At 45.9% G+C, this 14,142-nt stretch overlaps 1 protein-coding gene across 1 annotated transcript; it reads left to right on the top strand.

Moving 5' to 3' along the window:
* Positions 1 to 7,802: 7,802 nt before the first annotated feature.
* Positions 7,803 to 13,250, top strand: RP9 (RP9, pre-mRNA splicing factor). Its single transcript, XM_026052340.1, has 6 exons — positions 7,803 to 7,999; positions 9,757 to 9,787; positions 10,122 to 10,251; positions 10,574 to 10,665; positions 12,151 to 12,212; positions 12,557 to 13,250. The coding sequence occupies exons 1-6, from the start codon at positions 7,803 to 7,805 to the stop codon at positions 12,783 to 12,785; spliced, it is 741 nt and encodes a 246-aa protein (XP_025908125.1). The 3' UTR covers positions 12,786 to 13,250.
* Positions 13,251 to 14,142: the final 892 nt, after the last annotated feature.

Here is a 14,142-nt window from a genome sequence, read left to right as displayed (position 1 = left end):
ACCTCCGGCAGGGATTCCTGTCCTGTTGGGAATCTTGAGAAAGAAAAAAAATACATGTTTAAACCTCAATTCTAAGAGCTCACTTTAGTACTAGAACACCGTTATTTAGGAAATTCATAGGGTATTAACCACATTTCTGAACATCTTGTTCTTAAGCAAAGGTCACGAGCAACCATAGGCTGATAGTGCAATTTCAAGCATATAATCTATGTCCTAAAGAATATTTTAGGCCCAGTCTTACAAAACGAGGTGCTTCCAGCTCACAAAACCAAATGTATGTGTTTGCACAAAACTGTCAAGACTACCCTGAGCGCTGAGGACTTTCTGATGCTGCTTCTGTGCTGCTGGGATGTGATTACAAATCACAGCCTTTTTATTGCCCACATTCTCCACCAGATGTTGTATCTGAATTTTGACAGCCTGTCCTCCAGGTTGGGGTCCAGGCTAAACATCCTGCACGATGTAAGTGGGTGAAAGAAACACATCCTACACACAAAGCCAGGAATTAAAATCTTGGCAAATGGAAAAGTTTCGGCAACGCTAACTCCTATAGTCTGGATTCACGAATTACTGCAGCTCATGCAATAACAACAGCATTAAAACCACTGCCATAAACTTCCCAGGGTCCCTTCTCTCATATCACGCTCACCTTACACCACTCCTCTGGTCCAAAAGTCAGTGACACCAGTTTTCTTTATAAAAAGTGAGGGCTGGCTCCAGCGAGTTGCTTTAGTCACGACTCCAGTGTTGTTACTCACGGTTTCTTCTTCCTCTTGGCCAGGAGGAGGATGATGTGGATGCTGGTCATTTCTTCCTCCTCACCTTAGGCCTTCTTGGGGTCATTTTTATGCATTTGCTAACAGTCTGATCACTTGGTATTTCTACACTGGTTCACAATTCCATGTTATACCTCACTTTACTACATGTGATATGTTTTAAATACACTGTAGACTTGTTCTTTGTTCTCTCTGTTACACCCCAAAACAGATTTATCCAATTCCCCAGGCTTCATTTCTGTAAGAGCTTGTATTAAATCACGAGTGGCTTGCACCTACAGCCAAGGCCTCTGCAACTCTCATGTGCTTCCATTTTCAAGGTTTCCACTTGCTTTGTGCTTGTATTTTGGGAGGTCTAACATTCCCACAGCCTTCAAGCTGTGGCCCCAGATACCTTAATGTTTTATCAACACAGCCTGGCCACCCGCAGCTGATATCTAGCAGTTTCGTGACATCACTGATACATTATCAAGATGATTTTATGACAGGGTAGAATACATGCCGTGTCTTAGTCTGCTCAGGCCTGAGCCCCACTGAAGGTGCTAAGCTGAACTTACTACATATGCCACAAGTGACACAAAGGAGCTCTGGCCAGGCACAAACCTGCCGAAATGCCGCAAAGTATCAACCAGATGACTGCAGCTGACAGCAGCCTTCAAGGGCGAGTACCTATGAGGGAATGTTCTTGGATATGGCTCATAGCTAAAGCAGCATGATGAGATAAAAATATGGCAGTTTTTAGCCTGATGCTGCAAAACGTTGTTTTTGTGTATGTGGCATGACTTGCAACACCCGATCCCCTTTCTCATTCGTGGCAGAGCTGTTCTCGGGCCAGAGGCCCTGGCTCAACGGGCTTCACGGCTGCACCGTTTCTGCTCTGGTCCTGCTGCATGAGCTTCTTGGAAGGGGCAGGGCAGGAAGCGGGGCTGGAACCAGGAACCTCCACTTATTTCTTTTCAGCTACCTAGGGAGAAGCTGTTGGTAACCTGACATATGGCAAATATGTGGAATTTAAAGAGCTGCGAACTTTGGATAGGAAACAACTATGGCTACATGGGTACAGCTGTCATGCAAGGAACTGACTGATCTGCTATTTTAACGGGAGAAAGTCACCAGGCAGCTAGCAGAACAAAGCAGCTTTGCCTTAAACCTTTTAGACTGTATTTTTCATCACTTTTAGACTGTATTTTTCATCACTTTTAGACTGTATTTTTCATCAGTCTATTTCTGTGGTGCACTCAGAAATGCTGGGGCCCTTTTTGGCAGCTCAACCCGTGTCCCACCGGGCTGCTGGCAATTCCAGCGGGATGCAGCACAGGCTGCTGCCAGCATCGAGGCACAATTCCCCTATCCCGCTCAACATCCCAAGCCTCGCTCACACAAGGACAGCTTTATCCATCGCTCCGCTAGGGAATTCCGGGAGGTAAAGCTGAGGGAAGGAATCTGCTTTGGCAAGGCAGAAGTTCTTATGAACAGATCAGTGATTTAAGAATATTGCCAAAGGGAGGAAGGAGGAATTTCCTCCAGCTGTAAAATAAGAAAATCTTGTCTACCAGGAAAAGTGTCTGGCCTCCATCCCTACTGAAGCCAGTAGCAAAACTCCTGCTAACTTTGATGACAGTAAGACTACTCTCTTCAAGGGTTAAGCAGCAGTACATATAGCTTTAAGACAAGAGGAGCATCCAATCTGAAATAATTATACCCCCTCTAATCAGGGGTTCAAATTGCAGCCAGCTTGCCTCAGCCCTTCACGGGGCAGAAGGGAAAAATAGGGAATTACGGCTCCATGGCATCTGGCTGTTCCCTATGAAACCGACGTGCTGCGCACCGAGCCCGGGCACAAGCCGTCCCACAAGTGCTGGTACATTTTATAAGTAGCTGGGAAGCTGCCCAGGGCTTCTCAGCCAAACTGCCCTCCCTTCTATTGTTATATAATGTGAGCTCCTGCTTCCCAGCGAGTTCCCCTGTGTGCTCAGTCCTTCCCAAGGCAAACTCCCTCGACAACTACAGCAGCTCTTGCCTCGGGAATGACTTTTACTGGGCTTCCTTTGGATAGGAGATGCTTTCTGTCAGTCCCTCTCAGGGGAATGCAATGCTCTATCAATGCTGTATCACACAAACAGAGTGTCAAACAAAGCCCTGTTCCTCCAAACTGAGATGTTTAAAGCTTAATGGCTTGAACTAAGCACAGTTATTTGCACTTGATTATAGAAATGAAAAGGCAAAGGCCAAAAAAATATGAAAAATATATGTTACTCGCTGCTACTGTGTCGTTCAAGTTGTAAGTTACCTCAAACAGCACAAGAAATATCAAAGGTTTTGCATTTTCACTAAGTGTAAGGTCTCCATCCTTGCAGATTTCAAAATCCATTTGGACACAGTCCTGGCCAAGCCGCTCTAGGTGACCTGGAGCAGGGAGGTTGGACCAGACGATCTCTTTTCCAACCTCCACTGTTCTGTATTTCCAAGGTGTTTTGTACTGGCTTGAATAGGAGAGCATCCCGCTGCCCGTGGAACCACGGTGCTCCATGGCACCACTGCGGGCTCCAAGGCTTCCACGCAGCTCAGCCATATCAGCAATTGCTCCTGGAGGACAACCTGAGAGTTTACAGAAAGGAAGCCACTCATTTCCCTTGCAGGTTGGAGCTCATCAGTCTTTGGGATAGGCTCAGTAAGACGAGCTCGAGGCCAAGAATGAGATATCAGCTGTATGAAGAGACTTTAGTCTAAAATTGCAATGCAAAAAACTAACCCTGATTTCCAAACACAATTCCCTGCTCAACTGTAAAGCTTTCCTACAGATGTATGTTTCTGCACCCCTGTAACAACCCTGTTTGGAAAGAAATAAAAAATTCAGTGCCTAGTCCATACCTGTGCTCAGTTGGGATCCAAATGTGTTCTTTGGCTCAGGTTTCCTGTAAGGGCTGTCCTTGCACATGGCTACAGAGCCTCAAACACTGCCAAGGTCAGCACTATACAAAATGCAGCTGGGGCCACCACTTTCTTTCAAATAAGTGCTGCTTCCCTCCCTGTATGCAAAGGCCTATGGCAGCAAACACCTCCGCAGAGGCTCAGGCTGCATTTTGCAGCAAGAAGTGCAGTTCCCAGTGCTCGGAAGGGCACCCTGCCGAGCAAACCCACAGCCGAGTTCAGACACACTTGTCTCTCTGCCACCGTGAAGCTCAGCTGCTCTTCTGCACTGCTTACACGGAAGGGAAGCAGGAAAGGAGAGCGTCTCTGCATTGAAGTGACCCATAGACTCGTTGTTAGGCCATTTTTTCCCTACTGGGATAGGTGCCAGGGCCCTTAGACTGAAGAAGAAACTGAACCCAAGTCTCTCACTTTCTACTTACTAAGCTGTTTTACAAAATATGGCAGTATGACCACTTAAGGCTCTTTTCACTTCTCTCAAAAAAAGGGACATCAGTACCTCGCTTCGAGGCTAAGGCTCCCAAGCGGGTGGAAGTGTCGCTGCTGCCCTGGGGGACAATTCCTTGGCTCAGGAATGGCCGAGCTGCTGAGCTCGCACTGGCTCCGAGTGCCTCCCAGCAGCTCGCGCGAGGCAGCCGCGGGCTGCGCGTGCCGGGCGCCGCTGCTCGGCCGTCCTGCCCTCGGGAAGAGGCGCTTAGTGTCCCATGGAGTCTGAGGTCTGGATCCCTCCCCTGCGCGAGCATCTGACGCGTAATCAGAAACAGAGCCTGGTGCCGCGCTCTGGCCAGCCAAAAATGGAGAAAAACAGACTGGCAACATTCCCCCAGCGTTACGCTCTCCCAGGCCTACCCATGCCTAGGAGATGACACAGACGTAAATTAACTTGGCCCAATTTTATCGCTTGTAGTTGAAACATTTGGTTGATTGCAATGAAAATAAAGTTGGAGTAGGTAATTATGAGACACATAGGTCTTTCAGATACCTCGCACCACAACAGCAGCTGCGCTGTTCACACCAGGATGTTCTGCTAAAGCTGGGATTAGAGCACCATGGTGGTCAGAAATCAGGAAAAAAAGGAGTTCCTGAGATGTCTGAAGCACTATATTCAAATAAAGAAAAACAACTTTCAAACAGATCACCTGCTGAACAGGAGGAACAATCCCTCTGCTAACATATACCCTTTAAAAATAACATTTATGATCCCAAGAGTTTTTGCTCCAGAATAAATAGCACTGAAAATAACCATTTCAGATTTGATTCTGCCTCTAAACCATTTTTAAATCTTGTAAACACCTGGAGAAAATACCACTAAGTGCCAGCAGTTAGCCTTAGGAGAATTTATTTAGTTTCTTCTATAGCTCTAACACTCACTTTTCTGTGCCTCTGATTATTTACCAATAAAACAGGCACATTACTTGTACTGAATGTTATGTACCTATAAAGAACTCTGAGAGCCTCATAGGCGAGATATTAAATACCTACATTCATTCATACCATAATTACTAATATACAATTTGCTTTCATCTACAGAAAGAGTCTACCATGGTCACTATTAAAGCAAGCACAGTCTCAGAAACACTTGCAGTTGTTATGATACTCTCAAGGGTTGAGCACTCGGAGCTCCTAGAGGTCCTTTTCCTCAGTAACACCACTGACATACAATCCCTTCTCCTACTAACTATACAGTTTCCTTTCAAATTTTTAAACATCTTTGACATTTAAAAAATGTCCCTCACCTGGCTTTAAGGCACTGAAAACATACCTGATTCGAGGACCTGCTTCAGGATTCTGCAGTAAGGGCCTGCCAGCTTTGCTGAACTTAACCTAATGAAGCAGCGTGAGATCAGCAACAGAAGCACTGAATTAACACTGCAGCTGACCCCTCAATGGCATGGTGGCTTTGACCCCTCCATGCTCGGGTCTAAACCAGCTTAGGCAGATGCTGCTTGTGCACCCAGCGAGCTACGTACGTGCTGCAGGTCTGGGCTCACTTCAGCTCCTAGAGCAGCTTATGGAAAGTAGGAGTTGGCAATTCCAGCTCTCTCAAGTTTTAAATTGGTTACAACAGGGAAGAAAGATGGGTTTATTTCATTCAGTGGTGACTCTCCCTTCACCCCTAGAAGGTATTTAAAACCTGCCTGCCCACAGTCCGAGCTCACTCTGCTAGAGCAGGGGGTTGGACCTGGTGATCTCTGCAGGGCCTCTCCAACCTCAGCTGTGCTGGGATTCATGTAACTGTTGGCACCTCAAAATACTCTTCCCACCTCACCAGCTGCGTAAAAATACGTGATCAAGAAATGCACCGATTGCAACTTGACATGTTGCCACGTATCAGCTGTGTCACAAGAGCAAAACTCTTAGCCTGCAGCAAACATCAAATCATCTGCTTAAGCTGCTCCACAGCGGATCTTACATCTGCCTCACTCTAGGCACAAACAATCAAGATATTTAACTCAGATCAGCAGATAAACTGATTTTACCTCTGAACCTCTAGCAAGATGATTTCAGTGAGCGAAAAACCTCTCCTGAGTTTGTGAAAACCTCACCTGTGGCAAACTGTTATGTTAAGAGATGTCAACCCAAAAGTCTCTGGTCTCAGAACAGGCCCCAGGAAAGGCAGTTAACAAAACTGGGGCACAACAGAGCAAAGTCCTACAACCAAACTGCAGTCCCAGGTTTCCTCACATCCTACCTGCCATCTCATGACATCTCAGCCGCAAGACAGAAAGGCTGGAATTAATTTTGGAAGAAGAGAGGTTGGATTTCTTTTGTTTTGAGAAATGTATCTGCAAGATTACGTTGTTTTGTTGTTGATCGTTTTGTCCCAAAGCAGCAAGGTTTTACACAATAGTGCCTAAAGCATATTGGAATAAATAACGCTTTTGAAATAATGCCATACTGTTAAATAAATGCCAGGATCATTGATTCTCTTGATAAAGACGAGCACTGCATCAGCACCACCTAACGATTCCTCAAAGCGTAATTGCGGTCACAGGCAGAAACCTTCGGAAATCCCTGCACAAACTAAGCACAGCAAGACACTCGCGTACAGGAAAGCACCAACCCACTGACACCTTCTAGGAGCACTTGCCTCGGCAGCCGCGCGCAGCAGGGACAGGGACGGGCACCAAGCTGGTGCAGAGCCAGCCGCGCGGCACCGCAGGGACACGGGCGCGCAGTGGGTGCAGGTTCATGCAATGCAGTGGGCGCTCTGCAGTGGGGCAGCGGGTCCCCCTGGGCCTGTCCTGGTGCCGGGCACCAGCAGGCCCTCAGAATTAAGTTTTGTTTTGGGTGCTGCATTGGCAGAGATGGCCCTGAATCAAACCCTTCCCCGGGCCTAGTGTACGTGGATTTGGGTCTCCATTAAGCGTGGCCATGGTGGCACGCTGGCCCAACACAGAGGGGCAGCCATTCAGCAGGGCTCCTCCGCCACCCTCACCCTGCCCCTCAGCACCCCTGCGGACACACAACAGCCTCCCTGCCAGGCGTGAGTGCTGAGACTGGCCAACTGCCACATTCCCTCCAGGGCTGCCATGTTCCTTCCAGGGCCCCCACGCTCCCCCATGGCCACCATGTTGCCCTAGCACCATCATGTCCCCCAGGGCAACCATGTTCCTTCCAGGGCCCCCACATTCCCCCTAAGTCGCCATGTTCCCCTAGGGCCATCATGTTCCCTCAGGTCCGCCATGTTCCCCTAGGGCCATCATGTCCCCCAACGCCGCCATGTTCCTTCCAGGGCCCCCACGCTCCCCCATGGCCGCCATGTTCCCCTAGCGCCCCCACGCTCCCCCATGGCCGCCGTGCTCCCCGGGACACCGCATCCCGCCCTCGCCGCCACGCTCTGTAAACGAGCAGGGCGCCGCGGGGTGTTTGGAGGGCACCGCGGTCCACGCGGCATGTGGAAGCCGCGGGGCTGTGCGTGCAGGGGGACAGCGCGCGGCGCCCGGAGGAAGTCGCCGCTCCGGCGGCGCTGGGAAGTGAAAGCGAAATGCGGCGCGGGGCGGGAGGAAGGGAGGGAACGGCGGCGAAGGAGGCGGGGAGCGAGGCGCCGCCGCGGCCTCCCGTGCCGGCGCCGCGGCCCGGCCCGCCGCGGCCATGTCGCAGGCGGCGCGGAGCGGGGAGGACGGCGAGGAGGGCGAGCAGGAGGACGAGGCAGCGCGGGGCAGCCGGAGGCGGCACAGGAGCCGCCACGAGGCGCCGGCGGGCGGCGGCAGGAGCCAGGAGCGCCACGAGAGGAAGAGGAAGAAGAGGGAGGCGCAGCAGCTCCAGAAGCTCCAGCACCTGGAGTCGTTGTAAGGAAGGGCGGGAGGGGACTGCCCGCCGCCGCCCGGGTGCCGGCCCGGGCTCCAACGGCCGCTGCTCTGTCTGTGTGTGGCGGGCAGGGCGGCATTGTTCAGCGCAGGGAGAGATTACTTTATGCTCATTTATATTCATTTATATATATATATATAATGAATTATTTCATTTAAATAGGGCCGCCCGTTTCTGCGTGCACCTCTTTTACTGCTCCACGGCGGTTCTTGCGCCAGCCCCAGCGCCTCCTCCTGCAGACTCCTTCTGCCGGGAGAGCCGTGGAGATGATCCCCCTTTCCCGGCAGGTGTGATGGAGCTGTGGAGATGATCCCCTTTTCCGGCAGGTGTGACCGCAGCGCTCCCAGGTCCCGGAGCAGCACGCGGGCCTTGGCGGCACCGCCTGTTTATTTCACGTTTGGGGTGATCCGGGCCAACCTGAGCAATGGGGACGGAGTTGGCCGCTCCATGGGACCCGGAGCCTCTAAACAGCCCCACGTGGAGCTCTTCCCTGGGGATGGGTGTCCTGTCTCTGCGGAACAGGCCCGTTTTTATGCACGAGTAGGTGGGTGTTTCACCCGCTTCCCTGCGGAGTAGTGAGGCGGCAGGTGCCTCCACACCTGTCAACGTGAAGGTTTTAATACCTGCAATACGACGCAGAGGTTGTCAAGAGAGCCAGGACGTGGTTAGTGTCATCTCTGACACGTTTCAAAGTGTCGTCTGCCAAAACTTCCTCCTGACTTTGTAAGGATTTCTCGGGGAAGGGGAGTCTCTGCTGAAGGGGAGCCTCTTCTTGCAGGTCTGGGAGCTGCAGCGGAGGAGCAGAAGTTGTTCAGCAGGTTTCCACTGGCATAGTTTTAAAAGAAAAAAAGACAAAAAGGTTTCAGATACGCTAAGTGACTCCATTAATAATCCATGATAAAGAGTACGTGCCAGTGTCCTGAAAGGGGTTGAAAGGGAGGGAGAGATCAGGCAGTTCTCTAGAACATAATTTTCTCCTTTCCTGGAGGAAGTTATGAAATGTTACAAACAGCACTCAAAATTTGTCTTTAGACTGGAGGTCAATCCCATTGTTTTTCTGGCATTTAATATACTGTTTTTTTTTCAGTTACTCTGTCCTACATAGCACCTGCTTGGTATTTAGGTTTTAGCAAATTACATCTTTTTTTTTTTTTCTGGAGAAATATTGCAGAATAGATGGTACAGTTGTCAGCAAGACTATATTTAGATGTCATTAGAGCAAGGACAAGATTTGTTACTTTATTTGAAATTTGGCTGGCAAATCTAGATTTAGGGAACAGCCCGACTTGACATTTGCAGCTGAGTGTAGCTGTGATTCAGCAGTGCTGGAGTAAAGAAATTTGGATCTTGGAGATCTTGGGAGAGGGATGAGTAGCTACAGAAAAAGATAACCGAGCTGTGAATGTGTGGTAACTGCAGCTGAATCACATGCACGACATTGCTGTAAAGCAGTGTGACTAAAATAGTTGCTCCCACACAAGAATGTGAATGTGAAGGATGTTTGAAAAAGATGCATGCTGTGCACGCACAGAAACCTGGCAGTTTGGAAACATTCTGGGTCACTCTACTTGCATCCAGGTATCCCTGTTGTGCTATAACTCTTAATAATTATTGGTTGATTAAAATTTAAGGGAAAGTGTGAGATGAAAGTCTTGATACCACTTTAGTGATGTGTTTCGTCTATTTATTTGTGCTAAGTTGCAGAAAGTGGAGTAACTGTATTTTTATTGCTTTCCAGCTATGAGAAACCTCCCCCGGGGCTAATAAAGGTTAGTAAATATATTTTAGTACATTTTTAACACTGCAAGGGGTTTTTATACAGCCTGACTTTAGCCATCTCTCATCAGTGTCTAGGTAATCTATATAAGTTAAAGGGAGAAGTAGGTACTCCCAGAGAATACCAGAACTCCTTAGTTACAAGCTGGTCAAGGGTAAGGGAAAATAAGGTGACATTACTAAAAGAGTCAAGTATTTTGGATCCTTTATGTGTTACAAGAAAAGGAAATGTTATGGAGGAAATAGATCCCTGTTAAATGAGGACCTATGTGCTTGGGGTATTATTTATCTATTTATTATTTTTCTTGTTCCTATCCTTATCCATAGGAGAATGAAACAAAACCAGAAGACTGCATCCCTGATGTACCAGGCAATGAAAGCGCACGAGAATTCCTGGCACATGCCCCAACAAAAGGCCTTTGGATGCCTTTGGGAAAAGAAGTCAAAGTTATGCAGTGTAAGGATGAATATATTCCAGACATCCCTGGACCTTGTTTTTACCTGGAGGGCGGACAGGATGTCTGGCAGGAGGATGATGAGGTCCGGGTAGACTGGCATCATATTGGTGTGAAAGCAACCAGTACCTTGGAGATTACATATAATAGCTTTATGTTTTATGAAGGTTACATTTAGCAATGTAAAACTCGTATCTCTGTATCTGTTCCAACAAAAAGAAAATATTTTCAGTATAAATACACATTTTTTTTTCTGAGCTGGCTCAGAGATGCAATTCACTGCTGCTTTTTTTGTTTTTTTCTTTTTTTTTTTTTTTTTTTAAGGTTGGAGGTGTAAACGTTACGGACACAGAACGGGAGATAAAGAATGCCCCTTCTTTATTAAAGGCAATCAGAAATTGGAACAATTTAGAGTAGTGAGTACAAATACTGTAGTATTAATGCTTTTATTTTTGATATTGTTGAGTAATTTTGCAAGGGAAAAGAAGCCTATTAGATGATGCTGTGTTAAGGACTTTTCCTCTGTCTGTAGTACAATGTGGATGCTGAAAATCCAAAATAAAGAGCTATGGATGTGGTTGGAGGTTTGACTGCTTTGCAGCAAATTTGCTCTTTAAGAGGAAAATAATAAGTATTTATATTTAAATTTGAAACCTTCAAGAAGCCGTTTATATCCCATCAACTGTTACAGCCTAAGTTGTATGGTAAAATACCAACATAGCAAAATAAAAGTTTAGTGAAGCTTGAGCTGCCCACATTACAGCTGCTTCAAGCCTTCTGCTCTCAGTGTGAACAACCACATCGTGAAGCCTGTTGTCTAGGTGTGTAGCCCAGTCGCTGCCTGTGATTCCAGTCTCCTGCCACATGAGGCTATACCACAGTATTGCATGTTCTTACTGTGTTCCGGTGTCTTTAATGATAACTTTCCCTATTTTTCTGCACTATAAAACTATATTTGAAATCCTCATTGTTTTATTTCTTAGGTCCTACTTCTTAGCCTTGAAAATGCCATCAGGGCTCATTTGGGCCAGTCAGCATGTTACTGCAGATCAAGTTTTTAGGCCAGTCCCATGACCAGATAGCTTCTATCCTACATTTAAAAAAAAAAAATTTTCCTCAGGCTTCTTCTCTGTTGCAAAAAAACCTCTTGCGTTATGTCCAAGGCCTTTCATGATTCATTCCCCAATTTTATCATTTTCTACTGTAATTTCAGTTCCCATTTCTGAGCAGCATTTGACATTATCTGTCTCTTTTTTTTTCCCCCCCCCTAAATTTTCGACAGAAATGATGACCCCTTCTTTTTGCAGCGTTCTTTCTTAGGATGAAATCATAATCCTAATCCCATTTTAAATATCCACAAAGTTTATTTGTTATCTTATTTCAAAACTTTCTTTCACTTTTCACTGCAATGCAAACTGTAAAAACTAAGAAAGGCAATATGTAGCATGCTGGGACAACTCATACCTCATTACCTATTTGTCTTATATTCCTAGCTACTGTATTCCTGCCTACTTGTATCCAGGTCTTTAAAATGTGCTATAAAAAAGCACAGCTCTTACTATTTTCAATTTCAATGATTATTCTTTTTATAGCTGTTCATATAGTATTTCCATGGTCATTTGTTATAATGTTATAATCAGTAATTGTTGAGAGAGAGGGAACATACCTAAGGAAGAACCCCTCAATTCCATAAATAGAAGGAGTTTTTAAAGGAAAAGATTAACCAAAAATGTGGCTGACAGTATGCTTTTTATTTAAGAGCTTACTGAGTATAATTCATCTTTTGATTAAAGTCCCGGTGTTAGGTTGCTGTGTTGTTTTCTTTTTCTTAAGAATTAAAGCAGTGAGCGGTAAAAACCTTTCCTGTACCAACACTGAATTTCTGTCTTCTATTTCCAAAGGCACATGAAGACCCAATGTATGATCTAATAAGAGAAAACAAACGTCATGAAAAAGAAATGAGGTAAGTCCTTGTAAAAGAAATGAGGTAAGTGCATCCCTGTAGTAAACTGCATTTTCAGTTGGAGTTTTTAACTTTGATAATGTTTTACTAACTTAAGATTTGAAGGTGAAGCATCATTGTAAGTTACTCACATGACTTCAGAGCATCTCTCAATGGGAGCTTCTTTAGGTTAACAGACAGAAGCATTTTTAAATAATTTCCATGTTTTTGAAAGCTCTGATTAAACTCATAATCCAGCGTTTTGTATGCAGCTGCCATTAGTCAGGCTAGATGAAAGCTAGAATAAGTGATGATGTGTGGGGAAGTTGGAGAGGATTCTCATTCATGTTTTCAAATGTACTCAGGATACAGCAACTGAAGCAGCTCCTGGAAGACTCTACCTCAGAAGATGATGACAGCGATGGCAGCAGTGAGGATGATGATGAAAGTAGCAGCAGCTCCACTTCCTCAGAATGTAGAGATAAACACAAGAAAAAGAAGAGAAAGAAAGAGAAGAAGAAAAAAGAAAAGAAGAAGAAAAAAAAGAAAAAGCATAAATCTTCTAAATCTAATGAGAAGTTAGAATCTGACTGACAGCAGCTGTCTGCTGCATGCTTATTGACCCCTACTTGGGAACTGTAAGGAAACACCCAAAGAATGAAGAAACCACCACTGGAAAAGGCTTTATTAAACTCAGAACACAGAGATGGATACCTGTGTATATATAGCATCCAACTTTGGCTCTGCTTTTCTGCCCCTCTGCAATGCTGCAGCCAGAAAAGAGGTTCATTAAACACTGGTTTTAACTCAGTCAACCTTATCTCTGCCCTGCAGAACCGGTGCCAAGGGTCCTCTAGCCGGGTCCCTCTGGGCCTCTGTGTCGCCACATGTGATGATGGCCAGAAAGCAGTGACCACCCAACTCTTGCCAGCAGAGCAGCAGAAGCAGCCAGCTGCCTACTGAAGTATGTTTTGTCCATGAATTTTACTGTATTCAGACAGTCACTGCAGTGGGGACTGCAACGTGCACTGTGCAAAGCATTGACACCTCATTTACAGTAATCATCATGGGCAGGTTGTGCTGTATCTTTTTCTGCAAATTGCTGTGAGTTCCCTGTACTTATCCCAGCCCCTGCAGTTGGGGAAATAAAAGCAGTGCTGAAGTGGGGAGGGGGGATTTGCTTCAAGACAAAGCTGCAGTGTTAACAAGACTTGTTTTTAGGGATGGCAGAATCTCTACACCATCACCATTCTTGGTACAGTTTTGCAACACTTAGCTGTTCTCCAGACGATAGAATGGGAAGCCAAGCATGAGAACTGGATCTCGTGTAGTGATTTTTAGTGTGAAAAATTATAATTTTTAGTTAAGGGGGGAAATGGAAGAGTTAGGCTGTTCTACACACGCTTCAGTATCAGTTGTTTTGATACATCTTGAGATTTTTCCTTTTTAAAAAGCTTTGAGGAAGTAAATTCCAACTTGTTTTGTATGTTTAGTAGAGTTACTTTGATTAGTATGTTTTATGAATCATACTGCAAGAAGAATCTAAATGTGTGAAAGGACTTGAAAAGGGGTTTCAAGTAGGTGCATGTAAGCAAAGACCAGTAGCATTGAACCTACAAGCTGAAAAGAGGGAAGTTCTGAGTATTTAACTCATGCTGAACACTGACAGCAAGATTATTTTCTAAATGACCTTGCAAGGCAGATGTGACTGAAAAAAAGAAAAAAAAGATACAGCTATAAAGGGCATTAGAGCAGGCAAGCGTCTCTCTTCTCCAAAGATCAAGAGCTAGTGAGACAAAACTGCTTAGAGGACCTAGATGTTTATAGGTACCCTGAAAAGGCTAGAAAGCATAGACTTGCTTTGAAATGACTAGAGCATGTTTGATCTTATGCAGGACCTACTCTCTCTGCATTTATAACCAAAAAAAAAAAAAAAACCCACTATAAAGCT

The sequence above is a fragment of the Nothoprocta perdicaria genome, unplaced genomic scaffold (genome assembly GCF_003342845.1).
Source record: "Nothoprocta perdicaria isolate Ctin4 unplaced genomic scaffold, notPer1 scaffold_87, whole genome shotgun sequence".
In the NCBI taxonomy this organism is placed as follows: domain Eukaryota; kingdom Metazoa; phylum Chordata; class Aves; order Tinamiformes; family Tinamidae; genus Nothoprocta; species Nothoprocta perdicaria.
This window is presented reverse-complemented; position numbering and strand designations above follow the sequence as displayed.